The sequence below is a fragment of the Pongo pygmaeus genome, chromosome 13, assembly GCF_028885625.2.
Source record: "Pongo pygmaeus isolate AG05252 chromosome 13, NHGRI_mPonPyg2-v2.0_pri, whole genome shotgun sequence".
Lineage (NCBI taxonomy): Eukaryota > Metazoa > Chordata > Mammalia > Primates > Hominidae > Pongo > Pongo pygmaeus.
In genome coordinates this window covers 125,148,662-125,168,702 of record NC_072386.2, presented here as the reverse complement: position 1 = coordinate 125,168,702, position 20,041 = coordinate 125,148,662, and the positions used below count along the sequence as shown (strand labels likewise).

The following is a 20,041-nucleotide window of genomic DNA, read 5'->3' as shown; positions in this document are numbered from 1 at the left end:
GGCAGGTGGATGGGTAGGTGGATGGATGAATGGATGGGTGGATGGGTGAATATATGGGTAGGTAGATGGAGGGGTGTATGCTCAGGGCTAAACACCATGAGCCTTGCCTTGGAGCCTCTGATTCACCATGGTACACCTGTGCACTTGTGAAATGCAGACAACTTGTGAAATTTACAAAACCACAGTTCCCACCTCTTGGAACTACACCCAATTTATTCATGTGATCAGCCCCAATGGGTGCCTGCCTTGGGGTCTCAGGGGACCTGGTTAAGAAGATGGGAAGCTCTAGCCAGCAAGGAGTGAAGAGGTTTGCAAACATACTCTTGACCAAGCCTAAAGACTAAATCCAGACTGTGCTCAGGCTGGATTGGGCCTGAGGGAGGGGAAGACTGGGAAGACTGGGAGCTGGCCTTCTTCTCAGGGAGGAGTCTGTAAGGCAGAAGAAGGGATGGAGGGAGAGAGGGAAGGGAAGGAGGGGGCAAAGACACAGGCCAGGCAAGCCTCCTGAGCAGGAGGAACCGTTTGTGAAAGGTGAAAGAGGCATTTGAAGGGGGGTTGAGAAGAAGCACTGGAATTGCTGGATGTCTGGGCGATACATCCAGCAATTCCAGCACATGTCTGTCTGGGCAACATGGAGAACTCTCAGCCCCAGTGGTCCCCACCTCATCACCAGCCTCTCTCCCCATGTGTCTCTGTGTTATTCTTTGCACACCTCAGTTGTCTCCTGCCTCTGAGCCTTCGTATATGCTGTTCCCCCAGCCTGGGATGCCTTTCCCTGTATTGCTGTGTAGTTGTGCTATAGACAGAATATCTGCGACTCAACAGAAGTCATGCGTTGAAATTCTAACCTCCAAGATGATGATGTTGGGAGGTGAGACCTCTGGGAGGCTCTGCCCTCATGAGTGGGATGAGCGCTCTTATAAAAGAGGTCTCTGAGAACTGCCTTGCTCACTTCTGCCATGTGAGGATGCAGAGAGAAGCAGACATCTCTGAACCAGTAATGGGCCCTTGCCAGATACTAAATCCGCAGGTGCCTTGATCTTGGACTTCCAGCCTCCAGGACCATGAGCAATAAGCTGTTGTCTGTGAGCCACCCAGCCCAAGTGGACTAGGACAGGTCGGCTTCCCATGGAGGCCCCACCTGCCATGCTGTCCAAATCGGCATCCCCACCACCACCTCCCACACTCACTGCCTTCCTCATGCCTTGATTCCTCACATGCTCATCTGGGACCAAGGGCTCCAGCTCCAGATGCAGGCATCCACCAGCCTCAAGGCTAGGCACCACAAACAGGCTCCAGGCATGCCACTTTCTCCCCTCTGTCTTCCTTTGACCTCAGAAGGCACCCTCCTGAGGCTTCCTGCAGTCTCTGGGGACAACTTAGTTGTGTCCCAATGGGGTTCAAGTCATTAGAATTCATAGTCACTTTGTAGTTGACAAGGTATGCTCCAGAAGGACTACCACAAATCTCCCCTGAGACTAATCAAGGCAGATGTCCCAGGCACCACACTTCCATGTTCCTGAACCACAGTGTTCTGCATCCCCTCCCTCCCCTCAGCAGCAGGCAGGGGCAGGATGCTCTCCCCAGCCCATGAGATGGGCAGCAGGCAGGGAGGGGTGCGGGGGCTCTGCCTGGGGAATCGCAGAAGCATCACAGAGTTCTCTGCTTTCACTCCTGGCTCTGAAAGCCCCTTCTCTGTATTTTGCTCTTCATTTCCAGAGCAGGATGTGGGAAACACAAGCTTTGGAGGAAAAGGAGGACCCTTCAGCTAAGATGAAATCAGGGATGTTCATACGCGGGTCCGTCCCTGCTTCTACAGCCTGCCATGGTCCATTCTGGGGCAGCCTCTTGGCCCCTAAGCACGGGGACAGAGAGCGAAAAGGCAGCATCTGCAAATCAAACTAAGCAGCATGTTCCAGGGCTGGGCAAATGGGAGAGGGAGGAGCTGGGAGGTGGTTGCCAGGGAAACATCAGAGCTTAGCCAGTCAGCAGGGGCCACCAGTTTGGTTGCCGGGTGCACTCTACAGGGTGACGCTGCCCTCAGGTGGTGGACAGGGATGCTGACAGCCACGGCACCAGGGACAGCTATGTCCTGAGCCGATGGAGGCACTTTAGGAGGTTTTCCCCTCGCTCTGGGTATACTAAAGATACCCAGGTAGGGCTGACCCTGCATACAGCTCCCATGGCCTCTCTGGGGGAGCAAGCTGAGGATCTTCCGTTGTGATGAGGTTTCATAAGCATCCTGACCTCTGGGGAAGTTGCTTTTGCCACAGTTCCCATCAAGTGTTGCCTGCATGCCAAGGAAACACAGTCCCTTGCAGGGAAGACAAAGGGTCCATGAGATGCCTCCTTCCTTGAACATGACAAAATTCAGTGCTGTCATCCACAGAATTCAGTGGCAAAGACAGGTTTTACTGAATTTCTTCAATAAGGTATTTTGGTTTTCTAAATCCTGAAACTTGGAATAATTAGAGGGTGCCACCCAGTGGGGACTCAGAAAATTGCAACCCAGCTTTATCAGCTGTTGTAACTCTCCAAACAAAACCAAGGTCTCTGCCTATGTGTCGGGGGTGGGGTGGAGCAGGGTGGGTGTTCAGGGACTGGTGGAGTTTCTAGAGCCCCAAGAGGGGTTGACATGACCAACAGAAAGAAACCACCAAATTCCAAATTCAGGAGGACAGTGGAACAAAGTCTGCTGACCTTGGACCTTTAAGCTGTCTGCCTTCCCACACCCTCACTTTCCAGCTCACCCAATGAAGAACACAGCTGCACGGTGACAGTCCCATCAAGCCTGTGTCTGCTGCACCCAGACAAAGCCTCAGAGTCCTTCTCATCACAGTGCTGTGGGCAGCCCCTGCTACCAACTAGAATGGTCAAATAGCTGTATGGCCCCCTCAATCCATGTTCCATTTGCTCCTAGTTCACTTGGGGTTTTTTGGCAAATTGTTTGCTTTTCTCTAAAGTACATTGTTTGTAACTCAAGTAGCTTGTTTGTTGCACCCAAAGTTCACTAGGTTTGTACTCACTAGAAAATTCCTGGGTCCTGCCCTTTTGACTTGTTCCCACCCAGGGCCCCCTGCCACCTCATGCCCTCCAGTGACACTGACATCTTGGCCCTCTATGCTCTGGACAGTCTGCAGTTTGCTGGCCCCAGGCACCTGCAGTCCAGGTGACCCCACCTTCCACTCTCACTACCAGCCCTGTGACATTCTGCCCCACAGCTGGGTTAGACTGCCTGAGCACATGCACCTCCGGTTCTTCCAGGCCCTTCACTGCAGCTGGGTCCTCAGTAGACCCACACACTTGTCATGGCTTCTGTGCAAACCACCCACCTCCCTGGGCACCCAGAGAAAGGACCTTAGTAGAAAAGGCCAATGAGGCTGCAAAGCCTGGCACATGGAAGGTCTCTCGCTCTCAGTCTCGCCCAGCTGCCCCTCACTGAGTGTTGGAGTGATGCCAGAGGGGAGTCACTGCAGGTCTTGGCTCAGGCAGCACCACAAGCAAGGTGCTAGGATTAGCCCCATTCCACAGGGGCAGAAACTGAGGCTCCGGGTGAGCAAGCAGGGAGCTGACGTGTGTGACTCCAGAGCCCGCACTCATATCTCTCAGGGGCAGAGCAGAAGAGACGGAGGACTGGATTCCAGGCCAGCACCACCAGCAGGGCCCTTGGCTCCTGGCCACTACCTGAGATACAGAGGGTCTGCAGAACCCATGCCCTCCTGCTCCCCTCCCCCACCCCATCCAACCCCCAACATATGAAAAATCTTCCCCAAACTCTGTCTGTCTGTTAGGAAAGCTCCCCCACTTCAGTCCCCTGGCCCTGGGGCCACTAACCCAGGTCTTACTGACCAAGAATTTGGGGGATTTTTATGCAAGAGCAAGAGTCTGAACCAGAGAGGGGCGAGATATTCCCCAGGTGTCAAACTGAGGCCCCAGTCCAACCATAACTCCTGGCATGGTCACTGGCACTGGGCCTGGAAGCCAGGCCATGGCTCCTCCAGGTGGGCAGTGTCTGGGAGCTGGGACCCCGCTTCTGCTTCCCCCTACCCCATTGCACACAGGCTGTTCCCGAACAGGCTGAGCCTGGGGGACCCTACAGACTGAAATGCAAGAGCTGAAATGTGGAGGCAGACTTGCCACAAGCAGCCCTGTGATGATCTCATGACCATCCCACAGACAGGGGTCACACCAAACAGGGGAAACTGAGTCACAGGCACGCGCAACAGTGATCACCAGCTCAGGGCCAGGACCCCAGAGAAACCCCTGCCCACCATCACCCCACTCAGCCTGGAGGAAGCCGCACAGCTGGGCCCAAGCACCCTGGTGCCCCACCAGCCGCATCCTCCTCCCTCTTGGTGATAGGGCACTGAGTCTCCGCACCTGACTCCCTCAGGGTGCTGCTCCGGATTCTACGTGTTCCTGCTGCTCCCAGGTGAGGGCAGCACTCCTGACCACTGCTGGTCACGCACCAGCCTCAGCTTCCCCAGCTGTGACAGCTGTCAGGGAACAGGCCTGCGGTGGCAAATGTGCCATGTGTGCTGGAGGGTGGACATGCTGCTTCCGATAGCTGCACCCCAGCGAGTGCCGGGTGAGAGGAGCCCAGCAAGAAGCTTCCCAAAAGCGCCTCCCTCCTTCCAGGACTGGCAGCAGGAGAGCAGGCAAGTGCTGCAGGCCCACCCGGCTTCCCTTTGAAGACCTTAAGGAAAGCCCCTCTCTGATCACTCTGTGGGAACGAGGCTACCGCCGATCAGCAAAGACAACCTTCCTGAGAGTCCTGACACCGTTGTGTGGGTTGTGAGACCCGTTCCTCTCCAGCCCTCAGTTTCCTTTGTGAATCTGGGCTTGTCACCCCCGCTCCTCCTCCTTCACGGAGCTGCCGGGAGGACAACATGAAGCCCCTGGAGATGAAGGACGTTGCTACGCCGGTAAGGGCCAGGCAGATATGAGAAGGGCATGAGGGCTGCGTTCAGCAGCTGCGCAGCGGTGCAAAGAAGACGCTGCTGGGCGGGTGGGTGTTGGGCCTGCTCAGGTGGAACCCAGCAGCCCCCCAGCCCCGGGCCCCTCCCACCTGGGCTACGGTTCTTCCACAGTTACCTGCCGCCAGCCAGCACTGTGGGAAGCAGCGACCCCCTCCACACCTGGGCCAGGATCCTCAAGTCACTCGCATCCCAGCCTTAGAAGTGTAGGAGGGGGCGAGGGGGAAGGAGATGGGGGGCAATGAGCCTCAAAAGTCACTTCATTGGGCCGGCCGTGCTGGCTCATGCCTGTAATCCCAGCACTTTGGGAGGCCAAGTCTGGCAGATCATTTGAGGTCAGGAGTTCAAGACCAGCCTAACCAACATGGTGAAATCCTGTCTGTATTAAAAATACAAAAAAAAAAAAAAAAAAGCTGGGCATGGTGGCATGCGCCTGTAATCCCAGCTACTCAGGAGACTGAGGCAGGAGAATCACTTGAACCCTGGAAGTGGAGGTTACAGTAAGCCAAGATCGTGCCACTGCACTCCAGCCTGGGTGGCAGAGCAAAACTCTGTTTAAAAAAAAAAAAAAAAAAAAAAAGTCGCCCCATTGGCCGCCTCCTATCACCAACCCCGTTCCCTCATTCTGTGTCTCCTCCACTGCGCATCTGACTGTGGGGATTAGCAAAGGCACGGAATCGCTCTGGAAAACCTAGGTCCTTATATCTAACTGCTGCAATGTCTCATGATAGGTCTTCAGTAAGCAGGTTGGTTTCCATAAGGACTTAGGCAACAGTCTGTGACTTTTTTATTTTTGAGACAGTGTCTTGCTCTGTTGCCCAGGCTGGAGTGCATCAGTGCGACCATGGTTCACTGCTGCCTTGATCTCCCAAGCTCAAGTGATCTTCCTGTCTCAGCCTTGAGCAGCTGGGGCTACAGGCATGGACCACTGTGCCCAGCTTATTTTTGTGGGGTTTTTTTTGTGGAGATGAGGTTTCTCCACATTGCCCAGGCTGATCTCAAACTCCTGGGCTCAAGCAATCTGCCCACCTCAGCTTCTCAAAGTGCAGAGATTACAGGCACCTCAGCCAACTTTTTCATATTTATAAATGCTGCTTTCAGTTTTTAAAATTAGCTTTTTAAATTTTAGAATAGCTTTTAGATGTACTGAAGAGTTGCAAAGATACTACAGTCCCCATATGCCCCACACCTAGCTCCGCTCACACTAACATCTCACGTTAGTCTAGCACCTTTGCTGCAATCATGAGTCGGCACTGATACACCTTTATCTATGTCCCGACAGGACATTCAGTCATTGTGTCTCCTGAGGCTCCTTTTGGCTGTCACAGTTTCTCAGACTTTCCTTGTCTTTGATGACCTTGACTGTCCTAAGTGCTGATCAGGTGCTGTTTCAGTCCGTTCTCACTCTGCTACAAAGAACAGTCTGAGACTGGGTAATTTATAAAGAAAAGAGGTTTAACTGGCTCACGGTTCTGCAGGTTGTCCAGGAGGTATGGCTGGGGAGGCCTCAGGAAACTTAGAATTGTGGTGGAAGACAAAGGGAAAGCAGGCACATCCTACATGGCAGCAGGAGAGAGAGAGAGTGAACAGCCAGATCTCGTGAGAACTCACTCACTATCATGAGAACAGCAAGGGGCAAGTCACTCCCATGATCCAGTCCCCTCCCATCAGGCCCCTCCTCCAACACGGAAGATCATAATTCAACATGAGATTTGGGCGGGGACACAGAGCCACACCATATCATTCCGCCCCCGGCCCCTCCCAAATCTCATGTCCTTCTCACATTTTTGTTTGTTTGTGGTTTTTGTTTTTGTTTTGTTTTGTTTTGTTTTTTTGAGATGGAGTCTCGCTCTGTCTCCCAGGTTAGAGTGCAGTGGCAAGATCTTGGCTCACTGCAACCTCTGCTTCCCAGGTTCAAGAGATTCTCGTGCCTCAGCCTCCTGAGTAGCTAGAATTACAGGCACCTGCCACCAGAGGGAAGGAAGGAGGGAGGAAGGAGGGAGGGAGAGGGAAGGAGGGAGGGGGGAAGGAAGGAAGGAGAGAGGAGGGAAGGAAGGAAGGAGAGAGGAGGGAAGGAAGGAGGAAAGAAGGCGGGAGGTAGGAAAGAAGGAAGGAGAAGGGGGAAGGAAGGAGGGAGCAAGGAGGTAGGGAGGAGGGAAGGAAGGAGGTAGGGAGGAAAGGAGGGAGAAGGGGGAAGGAAGGAGGTAGGGAGGAAAGGAGGGAGAAGGGGGAAGGAAGGAGGGAGGGGGGAAGGAGGGAGGGAGGAGAGAAGGAGGGAGAAGGGGGAAGGAAGGAAGGAGGGGGAAGGAAGGAGGGAGGGGGAAGGAAGGAGGGAGGGGGAAGGAAGGAGGGAGGGGGGAAGGAAGGAGGGAGGGGGGAAGGAAGGAGGGAGGAGGAAGGAAGGAGGGAGGGAGGGGGGAAGGAAGGAGGGAGGGGGGAAGGAAGGAGGGAGGGGGGAAGGAAGGAAGGAGGGAGGGGGGAGGAAGGAGGGAGGGGGGAAGGAAGGAGGGAGGGGGGAAGGAAGGAGGGAGGGGGGAAGGAAGGAGGGAGGGGGGAAGGAAGGAGGGAGGAGGAAGGAAGGAGGGAGGGAGGGGGGAAGGAAGGAGGGAGGGGGGAAGGAAGGAGGGAGGGGGGAAGGAAGGAAGGAGGGAGGGGGGAGGAAGGAGGGAGGGGGGAAGGAAGGAGGGAGGGGGGAAGGAAGGAGGGAGGAGGAAGGAAGGAGGGAGGGGGAAGGAAGGAAGGAGGGGGAAGGAAGGAGGGAGGGGGGAGGAAAGAGGGAGGGGGGAAGGAAGGAGGGAGGGGGGAAGGAAGGAGGGAGGGGGAAGGAGGGAGGAGGAAGGAAGGAGGGAGGGGGGAGGAAGGAGGGAGGGGGGAAGGAAGGAGGGAGGGGGAAGGAAGGAGGGAGGGGGGAAGGAAGGAAGGAGGGGAAAGGAAGGAGGGAGGGGGGAGGAAAGAGGGAGGGGGGAAGGAAGGAGGGAGGGGGGAAGGAAGGAGGGAGGGGGAAGGAAGGAGGGAGGGGGGAGGAAGGAGGGAGGGGGGAGGAAGGAGGGAGGGGGGAAGGAAGGAGGGAGGGGGAAGGAAGGAGGGAGGGGGGAAGGAAGGAGGGAGGGGGGAAGGAAGGAGGGAGGGGGGAAGGAAGGAGGGAGGGGGGAAGGAAGGAAGGAGGGGGAAGGAAGGAGGGAGGGGGGAAGGAAGGAGGGAGGGGGGAAGGAAGGAGGGAGGGGGGAAGGAAGGAGGGAGGGGGAAGGAAGGAAGGAGGGGGGAAGGAAGGAGGGAGGGGGGAATGAAGGAGGGAGGGGGGAAGGAAGGAGGGAGGGGGGAAGGAAGGAGGGAGGGGGAAGGAAGGAAGGAGGGGGGAGGAAGGAGGGAGGGGGGAGGAAGGAGGGAGGGGGGAAGGAAGGAGGGAGGGGGGAAGGAAGGAGGGAGGGGGGAAGGAAGGAGGGAGGGGGGAAGGAAGGAGGGAGGGGGGAAGGAAGGAGGGAGGGGGGAAGGAAGGAGGGAGGGAGGGAGGGGGAAGGAGGGATGGAGGGGGAAGGAAGGAGGGGGAAGGAGGGAGGGACGCGGGAAGGAGGGAGGGGAGAAGGAAGGAGAAAGGAGGGAAGGAGGCAGGGAAGGAAGGAGGAAGGAGGGAAGGAGGGAGGAAGAAGGAGGGAGGGGGAAGGAAGGGGGGGGAAGGAAGGACGGAGAGGGAAGGAAGGAGGGAGGGGGAAATCAGGAGGGAAGGGGAAGGAGTGGGGGGAAGGAGTGAGAAAGAAGGAAGACCACTGAGTCTCCTCTCTGTGCTTCCCAAATGCCCCCACTGACACACACAGGGGTCTCTGCCCTGCCCTTGGACCTCGAGGGCTCCGTTGCTCACCTTGGAGGGCACCATGGTACCTGACCTTCCCCATCCCCCATAACGGGCAAAAGCCATGATGCCACCTCCTGGATCCCAGGCCCTGGAACCTGGGCCTACAGTCCTGTGCTTGTCCAGAGGTGGACCCCAGGTCAAACCTGCAAGGGTTCCTGCTCCCCACCCTTTGCTCAGGGAGCAAAGTCAGCCCAGCCTCCTCCACCCACGCCCTGCATTAGAGCCTCTTCACACCAAAAGAAAGGAGGAAGTGGCTGCTTCCTCCTAAAGCATTTTCTGGCTGACCAAGGCCCTGGTCACAACAGCCCTGGAAAGTGGGGAGTTCGTCCTCACTTTGGAGGTGGGGAGATGGGGCAACTGAGGCTCAGAGAGGGCAGGACCCACCCCCCTCCCTCCTTGGTGCTCTGTCCTCACCTTCCCTGCCCCTGCCCCTGCTGCAGGCCAAGCCCACCTGGCACCCAGTAGGGCTACGTGCCCAGCTTCCCGAACAGCTGACTGCTGAGGCATCTTGGTGAAACTGGGATGAAGCCGGCTCCTGACTGGACCGCTTGCTGCAGTGAGCAGGGGTATGGCTGGGTGGCGGAGCGCCCAGGTGATTCTGACTCACAGTAATCAACCCCACTGCCAGAAGCCACTGTGGCCCCCACAGGCCTGGAGGAGCAAGAAGGGACTGGAGGACCTGCGCTGTCCCAGTATCGCCAGCAGAGGGCAGGGCTGCTTCACGCCGCAGCGGGCGCCGGGTCATCTGTCCTTGGGGACACTTGGGCGCCTAATCAGCTCCATAACCGAGGTGGTGGGATGGGACCTAGTCCTGCCTTGGCCTCCCTTTGGGCAAACTCCTTCCTCACAGGCCCTCTGCGAGCTGTGGGGACACAGCTTGCCAGGGGCTGCGGGTTCCCTCGGGGCATCTTTGCAGAGGGGGCTCGCTGTGGAAAGGCAGGTAGAAAATGCCAGATTCAACAGCCTGTCCGCCCCGATGCTGTCTGAGTCCCTGCCAGGGGGCAGCTGTGCCCATCTGAGAATCCAGGGGACTGGGCTGCAGGCTCTACGTGACCCTTCCCGATGTCTCCACACCCCAGCCCCTTCCTCCTGAGGCCCCCGAGACTTCCCTGGCCTCCTCTGGTCACCCAGGTGCGGCTGTCCTTGGGCACAGCGACGACCCCTCCTCCGCCCTGAGTGTGCACTGCCTGCACAAAGTGCAGGGGCTGCCCTGTTCTCTCAGGATGTGCTCTCAGGATGTGCCCCATTCCCCACGCGTACCCTTCCTCCCATCACGCTGTCTGCTGGCTGATGGCAGGGACAGCAGCACAGGGAGCTCAGCGGTGCCCATCCAGGAGCCATATGTCCCTGCCCCCACCGCAGGTGCCTGAGCCCCTGCCCCCTCCCTTGCCTCTCAGTTCAGAAACCTCCAGCCCATGCTGGCTCGCTGTCATTGCCTGAGAGTGATGGTGAAGAACTTATCAAGCCCAGCATCTCTGGTCCAGAGGGACTGCCCTGGGCAGGAGTCACCGTGGCAACCAAATGCCGAAGGGAGGCCCAAAGCTGGGTTGTCCTGCGATGCCACGCCAGCCGGCAGCCTGGAGTTTCTGCCTGGCTGGTGGGAGCATGGGGTGGTGTTCATGTCCCTGGAGGGGCACCAAACTCCCCCCACGCTCACCCCAGGAAATCCCATAGTAACATCCTGCCCCATTATTAAAACAAGCACCAAGGCCCTGGGAACCCGTGGGAAGCTTCCCCTTCCTGGGCTTCTCCCAGAGCCCCGAGGGGTCCATGTCCTGCACCCACAGACCTCAGCTTTCCCCTTTTGTCCCTGCGCCCTGGCCTGAGAACTCCAAGGGCTCACTCTCACCCCAAGGACGGGTGTCCGTGGAGGCTGTGCCCAGAGTCCAGGGGGCCACCAGGGCACAGAGCCAGCTTCCAACCGCTGGTGTCTCACACAGCAGCACTCAGCCATGTGCGCACATGTGCAGCAGGACGGGAGGCCTCTCAACAGGGAGGCCACATCCCAGCTCCCAAAGCCCCAGGGCCGACCCCTTTTCCAGACCGCGGAAGGGGCCCACATGCTTCATGTGTGCAAGATTATATGCAGAGAACATGGGTGGGCCAGACCCAGCAAGCCAGGTCGGCAGAGGGCTGTGCTGACACAGAGGAAGTGGGTGGCCGCTTCGAGGACTCTGCCCTCCCTCAGGGTCCATTCACACTTGGACCCCTCTGGAGAAGCCCAGGCTGGTCTCGGTGGGCAGAGCCGAGGCCCTGGCAGGTGAGGGTGTGAAGCCCAGAGAGGATCCTTTGGATCTGCAGCTGGGACCCAGGGCGGCTCCTAAGATGGCAAAGTGAGTCGAGACTCCTGTGGCACCCACAATTCAGCCATGGTTGGGGGCCCAGGGAGTGGCCCAGAGTTTCAGGGCACAACCGCACAGCCGCCGTTCCCAGGAAGAGGAAGAATGTTGGTGTGGGGTCCTGACTCCACCAAGGGAGGCTGGCTCAGTCCCGCCCCCACGACCCCCACTGTTCTGTCGATCCTTCCAGGGCTGAGTGCAAGTGTGTATGTTCATGAGTGTGAGTCAGTGTGTGTGCACGGGAGCATGTATGGGTGTGTGTGCATGGGAATATGGATGTATGTGCATATGAAAGCGTGTATGGGTGTGTGTGCAAGGGAGCATGTATGGGTGTGTGCACGGGAGCATGTATGGGTGTGTGCAAGGGCAGCTATGGGTGTGTGCATGGGAGCAGTTGTGCATGGGTGTGCACGCCAAAGCATCTGTGTGAGCACGTGATGTGCGCATGCGTATGAATGGGTGTGAGGGTCCATGTGAGTGTGTCTGTGCCTGTGTTTGAGTATGCAAGTGTGTGAATGTGTGTGTGCTCATGAGGGGAGTGCCATCAGGAAGCCCCTGCCTTTCAGGTGGCAGGCCGTTCCATTTTAAGTCTCACCCGGGAGCCACACTTGCTCTGGGCACAGGCCACACTGTCCTCTGCCCACCACCACAGGGCAGGACCTGGACCTTCAGAGCCCCACTCCCCATCTTCAGTGTGTCTGGTGCCTCTCGGGGAGGGTGCCTGGCTGGACACAGGTGCATGAGAGGGCTCCGGGCACCAAAACCAAACTTCAGGCCGGGAGCAGCCCAGCCCCAGACAGCATTTATCACAGGAGACAGTGCAGATGGGGCATCATTAACTTGTTGTTATTGGGGCAGCTGGGTGACATCGTGTGTTCCTTGGCCCTCTGGGTGCACCTCCTGCCCACCTGGGCCAGCGTGGCTGCAGAGGCGTGGATGCTTAGGCAGCCTGGGGAGGGACAGGTGGGAACACTCGTGCTCTGCAAGCGCCCACAGGCCCAGTGCCCACGGCTGCTGAGAGGCGCCCTCGTGGAGGCCCCAGCCCCCTGCCCCTTGGAGGAGCAGCAGAGCCCAGTGGAAAGGGAGAGAACTCTCAGAGTGTGGCCCACAGAGGATGCCAGCCTCGCCACACAGGACCGGCAGGTGGGGTGGGGAGGAGGGCGGGCTGGTGGGGGCTGATCCCGGGCCCTCCCGCTCCAAACAAAAAAGTCCCCACACGGAACAAACGAACTGAATGGCGATGTATTTTAAACGCTCATATTTTGTTTCTCCTCTCACATTTCTCCTTTTGCGTGTTCCTTTTCCACAATTCTAATGCCACTGTCCATCAAACCCTGGCACCTGCGGCCACGATGTTTCCGAGACAATCGTACGGGGAAGCCACTTCACAGTCAGTCACAGGAAGGCCGGCCGGCAACAGGACACAACAGAGCAAGGCTTTAAAAATTACTCGAAAGGGGAAGAAAACCCTTGAAAGCCTCAGGCCCACCCTCCTGCCCCGAAGGAAGACACCCCCATTGCGGCGGTTTCCTCCCAAGCCTCGCCGCCGTCGCAGGAGCCCTCTCCTCTGCCATCGTCTGTCCTGGCGTTTCTCGGACGAAGCTTTCACCTCAATCTCTAGAAGCAGAAACAAAACAGTCCCAGCCCTCCCCCCGCCATATCCAAGTATACATGAGGGATAAAATTACATTTGTACAAAAATAGATTTTTTTTTTTTACCTTTCCAGATGCTTTAGACATTTTCTCTTATCTTTACTCTCTTTATGGATCTGTCATCCTCTCTAAAGTATTAGCTATGCGTCCCAGCTAAGGCATTGCTAAGGATTGGGAATGGCTAAAGCTGTCTGCTCCAAAGCATCTTAAAATAGATGCATCTCCTGCCTTGAGATATTCATTTGAACCCGGATTTCACCAAAGGAGGGTCCTTATGTACTTGCTTACATGAAGCAAATTTATAGGAAAACAGGGGAAATGTCTTGATTAAAAATAAACACAAAACACTGGTAACCGCTCCGCCTCTCCTGCGTGGCGCTGGTGTGCAGCTCTCTCCACACGCGTCTCTCTGTACAGCACATACATGTTTACACCACACACCTGCGTGGATGAGCACCAGATCACACACCCCAGCTCCATGACAGGGACACCAGCCGACTACCCACAGGCTGCACATTCCGGCAGGGCCCTCCTGGGTGCCCCACGGGGAGGGGCTCAGGGTCATCTCCAGCACTGCCACCAGGCCGCCAGCCCAGAATTCTTGGGAAACACCGTGCTTGGAAAACCGAAGGTCAGGGCTGTCCTTCCCAGAGGCCGTGTGCTTCCAGGGTGCGGAGGGCCGGCGGCTGACACAGGCCCCAGGGTGGAAGGTCCTGGCAGGACAGCTTCCAAGCATGCCCGACGCTGCCTAGCGGAGCCCGGCTCTGTGGCATCTTCACTCCTGAGCCTCAGGAGCCCCATCTGAACGGCAAAGCCGGGAGGTGACCAGCTGAGGAGCGTGCCTGAAGGTGCCGGGGTGCCCCGGGGCCCCAGGAAGCAGCCGCTGGGAAGGGGGGCGCCCTGCAGGGAAGCCGCTTCATCCAGCCTGGCCAAGGCGGGGACAGGCACAGGTGGCTAATGAGCTGATGTTAGTGCTATCTTTAGAAAATTAAAGATTGTCCCACCAAAATAATAATAATTACAAAAAATCACCTTAATTGAACTGGATTGGTAATACTACTACAGGTCTGGTTAAATAGAAACTCTACCTCCCTACTCAGTGATGAGCCACACTCCCCACGCGTCACCTTTTCAAACCAACAGCACTGTACAACCACAAGGCCGATGAGAAAGGGACGGGAAGGCTGCAGGAAGTGCCCGGGACACGTGGAGCGGTGGGTAAGGCTGCTGCGGCCAGGGAGGCCGGGTTCTGCTTTCAGGGGTTGGCGGCCCGGGGGGCTTCAGTGCTTTACAGCCAGCCAGCCAGCGCCGGAAACGACAAAGCTCCCAAGAAGCCGACCCCTCACAACGGAGGCCCCGTCCCTGGGCTTTTTCCTCTGGAGCCGCGGGCATTCCCAAGGGTCCGGGCACGGACGGGTGGGCGCTGGCTGCAGAAGGCACCAGGTGTTGGCGTTGGGTCTTTCACGCTCCCGCCACTGGGGCCCCAAGAGTGACTGCACCCTCCTGCCGTTTCCACCACACCCCCCAGGGGCAGCTGGGGCTTCCTGGCAGTGCCTGGGAGGGGCCCAGCTGGCCAGGGACCTGGTACAGGTATGAGGCTCAACACTCTGCCTCAGGATGGTGGATCGGGCAGGTGGCCACCTCTGGGGATCCACAACGCTGAAAGGCAGGGGTGGAGGGGGGCGGGAAGGAGAGGCTTCTGGAATCTCTGACAGCCTGTCTCGGGTACAGACCCAACTGCAGGCTCCACCCGGGTGCCTAAGCTCAGCTCTGGCTGGGAGCTCCAGGAAGGCAAAGAATGGACACTTTCTTCCCCACCAAGGCTGGAAAGCTGCCTCTCCAAGCCACTGCCTCCCGGTCCAACTCATAGGCAGCTCCCCTCGCCACTGAGGAAGCCCCTGCTCCAGGTGGGGAAAGACTATGGAGAAGGCGCCCACTCCCCTGCATCATTCCTAGACTGCGGCTGGGAAGACAAGACCCCCTCCTGTATCCCCCCATCCATCCTCTGTTCAGGCACCTGCCACTGACAAAGGCTGGGTCCATGGGACTGAGGCGTGAACACGAAAAGTACTCAGGCCAAAGGGAGGGCCTTCCAGTGCAAAAGAGGCGAGTTCAACCTGAGAGGGCCCCGCACCACCAGAGCCCAGGGGCAGAGCCTGCGGGAGGAGCGCTGGGCCGCACTGGGCTGAGCCAGGGAGGTCCCAAGCCCCCCCGCACCTTCAACCAGAGCAGGCGTTCAGTGAGGCTCCCAAGTAAGGCTCTGGGTGAACAACGCTGTCCGTGGACAATACCAGGCTGGGTGGTCCCACCAAGGCCTGCGTGTGGCCCAGGCCCGAGGGCGCTGCGACTCAGGGTTCTCAGATTCCAAGAGTCTTTTAACACAGCTGGCAGCCAGAGAGAAGGCCTGAGCAGGGGTCCCACCAATGCCCCCGCAGAGCCACTCCAGGCCGCGGAGCATCTGCCCCACCCACGAGGCTCCCAGTTCCTGAGCCCCTCTCTCTCTAGGCCACCTGCCCCCTGAGGGAAACCAACAGGCCACCCTCCTCCCCTCCCATCCCCACGGGCCTCACAGATGACTGCAGGTCAGCAGAGCCCTGTGCCTCCAGCAAGGCCAGTGAGGTGGTGACGCCCCACCGAGCCGGGGCCAGCCCTGCAGGAACCAAGGACAAGCCTCGGCCCACCCCACAGAGCAAGGAGAAGACTCAGGCTGGGGAGGGGCCGGGGCACTCTGGTCTGCACAGGGAGCAGGGAGTCTGAAACCAGGACACCAAGGCAGAGAGAAAACCCAGGGGGGGTGAGTGACCCCTGTCCCTGCAGCCTGGAGGTGGCCCCGAAACCTTGCACACAGGGCAGCTCACGTTCTCATTGGCTCGAGGGCAAAACTGTGAGTTATCTTTGGAAAAAGGGGCTACTTTCCCCCTCACTCAGAGCACAGGGCGGCCTGCTGGCCCCACGAGTCCCCTCTCATCCCCGAGGCGGCTGAGGTCTTTGCTGACGACACACCAGCTTGCGCCCCCAGCTGTCCCCTCCTCCTGATTAGGGGGAAGCTGTCACGGGCTGGCTGGGCACCAGTATTCAGAGCAGGTGAAGATGTCACTCCAGACAAGAGGGCCACACAGGAATTCTGAAAACCAGCATCGATAAACAGCAACGGAAACAAAAGCCCCGTTCCCAACTCCTGCAGCTCCAGGGCTGGGGCCTGAAGACCCTGTAGTCGCCCAAGCCCCGTGGGGTGTGGCAGGGCGTCCTGAGAGCCCAGTGGGGAGGCGCCTGGCTGGGCTCACGCTAGTTCTTGCCACGAAGGCTGCTGCCTCAGGAAAGCCACTGCCCTGGGCCTCAGACAAGTAGTAACAGAAATAAGGAGGGTGACAACACATCTCTTAGGCAGAGCAGTGACAGGCTGTGCCCCAAAGTCCAAACAGGCCAGGCAGAGAAGGGCAGGGACAGGGCTCAGGCTGAGAAGAACAGCTGGCGTCCAGGCAGGGTGGCCAGAACGGGTGGGCACATAGGATGGGCCCGCAGGCCTAAGTCATTTGGTGCGGCGCCTCCAGCATCTCCATGAGGAAGGTGTCAATGGGCGTGTCCCCGATGAGCTTGAAGAAGAAGAGATGTTCCAGGCACTTGAGCCCGATGGAGCGCAGAGCCGGCAGGCGGAGCAAGAGCTTGGCGAACCTGCAGGGAACGGGTCTGGTGAGGGCCGGGCAAGGGGCATGGGCAGTTCTGCCCTGGCACCTGGAGGCCTCCCTGGGGATGGGGCTGTGTCTGATAGCCCAACCCCTCTGAGGCTGGTCTGTAGCCCCGGATCTGCCTGTGCCAAGCCTCCAGAAGGAAGGAGGGGAGGCTAGAAGGAAACAGGGGCAGTGGCATCCCAGAGCCAGGAGAAAGTGAAGGGAGATCCCTGGGGCTGAGGATGGAGATGAAGGGCCAGGGGCCAGACAGCAGCTGGTGAGGGCAGACTGAATAGCTCTTTGTGAAGAAGTTAAAAATTGTGGGCAGCTGGGCACGATGGCTCACACTTGTAATCTCAGCACTTTGAGAGGCTGAGGTGGGAGGATGGCTTGAGGCCAGGAGTTCGAGACCAGCCTGGGCAATGCAGTGAGACCCTGTCTGTACAAAAGAAAAAGAGAAAAACAGTAGCAAGGCGTGGTGGTGCATGCCTGCAGGGAGGACTGCTTGAGCCCAGGAGGTTGAGGCTGCAGTGCGCTACGATCGCAGCACTGCACTCCAGCCTGGGCGACACAGCGAGACTGTCTCTTAAAAAATGAAAAAATGTGGGCCATGACAGCCAGGAGTGGGTGTGAGTATCAGCAATGCATCTGGCTGCAGCAGCCATCGCAGCAAGAGACTGCGGGGCTTGTAAGGGAAAGGGCTGCTGAGCACATTGGTGAGTTGCAGGGAACAGGCCCGGCATGTGGTGGACAACCAAGAAGTCAAAGGGTGTCAGGCAGGGGAGGGGGAGTCAGGCTGCACCCCCACTGCAGGTGGAGCCAGGCCTGACTTGGGAGCTGTGTACCGGGGCAAGACCCTTTCTATAAAGCGTTAGCACCCCATGAGTGCCTCCCACGGCACCTTGTGCAGGGCTGTGGGCCCCAGACCAGGGCCACCCCTTACTCAGAAATAGCTCTGCTGGCGTTGGGCACAGCATGGTCAGAGAAGGCTGGCCGGCGAGGGAGGGAGCATGGGTTGGTCCTCAGGGCCTGGCCCACCCCTGGGGAGTTTCCTGGGGCAGGGACCAGTGGCGGGGGCGGGAGGGAGGGGGGAAGTCCGGGGCTCTGAGAAGAGGGATGGCAGGGCCAGGCATGAGGGCAGCAGCTGCCGCTGAGGACAGGGTGCTATGGGGACGGGACCAGGTGTCCCTTCCGGCTGGCCGTGTCTGCCCCAGGGCCCCTGTGCACGGCCTGAGTCTCTCCACACGGCCCCTCCAGGGGCTGCAGGACCTCATTAATTATTAACGAAGTCTTTCTTTCAGGGAAAAGCTCTGTGGTTGGCTGCCTCACAGGCCTTGTTTTAAAGGCAAAAACAGTGCAGAGGCTGGAGTTGGGCCAGAGAACAAGCTGTTTTCTGCTGAGCTGGCGAGATGGGCCAGGGCAGAAAGCCAGGAAAAACAAGCTGCCTGCCACCCCCTCCTGTCCTCGTCCTCCGGGAAGTTTCACTTTAAACCAAGCCAGATGAGGGCTGGGCAGGCAGCGGGGACACAGTTAACTGTGTATGTGCTGGTGGCGGGAGGGCCCGGGTGTCCTACGAGGGGGCCTATGAGGCCCCACCTCCCCTGACCCCCCACCCACAGTCTGAGGATCAAGAGGCCAGGAGATGCCCCTTTAGAGAGAAGAGGCAGAATCTGGAGCGCTGACTTTGAATCCCAGACAGGGATCCACAAATGTTTCTCTTCCTGGACACCTACTGTGCACCCAGCACTCTGGACTCAGCAATCCAGGGCCCACAGCCGGGCAGGGGAGAAAGATGAGCTCTGCACTCGGGCCGTGGCCACCTATTCTGTACACACTTGTAGAGAGCGTTTAGTATGTGTAGGCATCTGGCCATCCATTCCACACACGCTTGTGAAGTACCTACTACGTGCTGGTGTCACCTGGCCTCTGGTGGTTCTGCTTGGCAGGGGAGCGCAGTGGGGGGTGAAGCACAGCCTTCATCTATCTACTCGACAAAGACAAGCACCTACTATGCGCCAGGTGTGAGGTAATCCTTCCAGTGGGGATACGGCGTGAGCCTGTGGGGTGTGCCCACCACAGCCCACTGGCCTGGAGGACCTCCTGCTGCCTGCTCAGGACCTGCTGGCATGGGCTGGGGCTGGGGAGGGTGCCACCTTCTCATTCACATAAAACAGCCTTGCAGGGGGTGGGGGCTCTGGAGACAAGAGCCCGGGTCTGGGGTGTGTGTGGGACGGGGCGGGACCCACCTTCCCGGCTGCTCTGGGTACTTGTGCTTGCAGTAGGCCTCCAGGGATGCGTAGACCTTCTCCCTCAGCGCCTCCACCTCAGCCGGGTTCGAGAGCCCCTTGGAGTCTGAAAGGAAGAGGCCACAGGTCAGAACCCTCAGCTGGGGCGTGTCTCGGGCACCTGCCCCCAGGACCCAGGCCTGTGTGGGGTCTCCCAGGCTGCCCCACCATGGGCAGAGCAGGTGGTGTGAGGGATGCCGCTGGACACGCCCCCACCCGCTCCCCCAGAGCCTGGTGGCAGGCGGACGACTGTGGAACCCACGGCCAGGCCAGGCTGCTCTGGGTCCAGGCTCGGCTCTGCCACTTGCCAGCCATGTGACCTTGGGTCAATTATTTGACCTCCAGAGACTCGGTTTCCCCATTGATAAAGTGTCAGGGATCTGCTGTCTTCCTTCCAGCCGCCATGGGAACTGGGAGAGACAATGGATGCCGCTGCTGCCCTTGGGTCCCAGCCCCATAACACGGATGGGAGCTACCGCTGATGCCCCCAGGAGCACCCAGACCCTGCGGAAAGCCATCCTCGGCGTGCTTGTGGAGTACTGAGCTCAGAACCCGGGCTCAAGAGCCTAGAGTGGACAGAGAGGCTGAGATTGCAGCCACCAAAACCTCCAAGGCCCAGGGACCCCCTGTGAATGCCACTTTGGCCCGTGTCCTGGGGCTCCTTGGCAACATGTCTGGCTCCCCCAGCCTCCGCTCCAGCCAGTCTCCTCGCCCTCCCTGCAAGCCCGGGCCGGGTCCCGCTGGTGCCCAGCTCCAGCAACCAGACCACACAGCACCTGAATGCGGACTCCTTGGGCCGGGCTGGGTCCCGCTGGTGCCCAGCTCCAGCAACCAGACCACACAGCACCTGAATGCGGACTCCTCGGGCCGGGCCGGGTCCCGCTGGTGCCCAGCTCCAGCAACCAGACCACACAGCACCTGAATGCGGATTCCTCGGGCCGGGCCGGGCCGTGGCATGACTCAGCCTCCGAGCTGGCAGGATTACGGCCCGGATGCACAGACTGGGTGATACAATGTCCCTGGAAACAAGCTCTCCCCACAAGAAGATGCCCATCCCCATCCCGGCCCGGTCCCTCAGAGCAAGGTCTGACAGAGGGCAAGGTCAGAAGGTCAGGGCTAGGAGCCGAGAGGGCTCCACTGCCTCCACCACGGCGCAGGTGAGCGCCCCACGGCAGCCCCAAACCTCTCCCTCCACATCCCAGCCGCCCGCCCCATCAGGCAATGAGCTGAGTTTCCAAACACAGAAACCCACAGCTCCCTCCCGGCTGGA

At 58.8% G+C, this 20,041-nt stretch overlaps 1 protein-coding gene and 1 pseudogene across 10 annotated transcripts in view; both read right to left on the bottom strand.

Annotated features, from left to right (window-relative positions):
* Positions 1-12,389: 12,389 nt before the first annotated feature.
* On the bottom strand, positions 12,390-16,195 carry LOC129043553 (uncharacterized; annotated as a pseudogene).
* Positions 12,390-20,041, bottom strand: part of RXRA (retinoid X receptor alpha) — a 115,772-nt gene continuing 108,120 nt past the window's right edge. For all 10 annotated transcript variants that reach the window (XM_054500682.2, XM_054500690.2, XM_054500684.2 and 7 more), the window contains 2 exons: positions 18,733-18,838; positions 12,390-16,490 (listed from right to left, as the gene is read on the bottom strand). In XM_054500682.2, the coding sequence (XP_054356657.1) occupies positions 16,343-16,490; positions 18,733-18,838 (254 nt within the window). In that variant the 3' untranslated portion in view covers positions 12,390-16,342. The remainder of the gene's footprint in view (positions 16,491-18,732; positions 18,839-20,041) is intronic.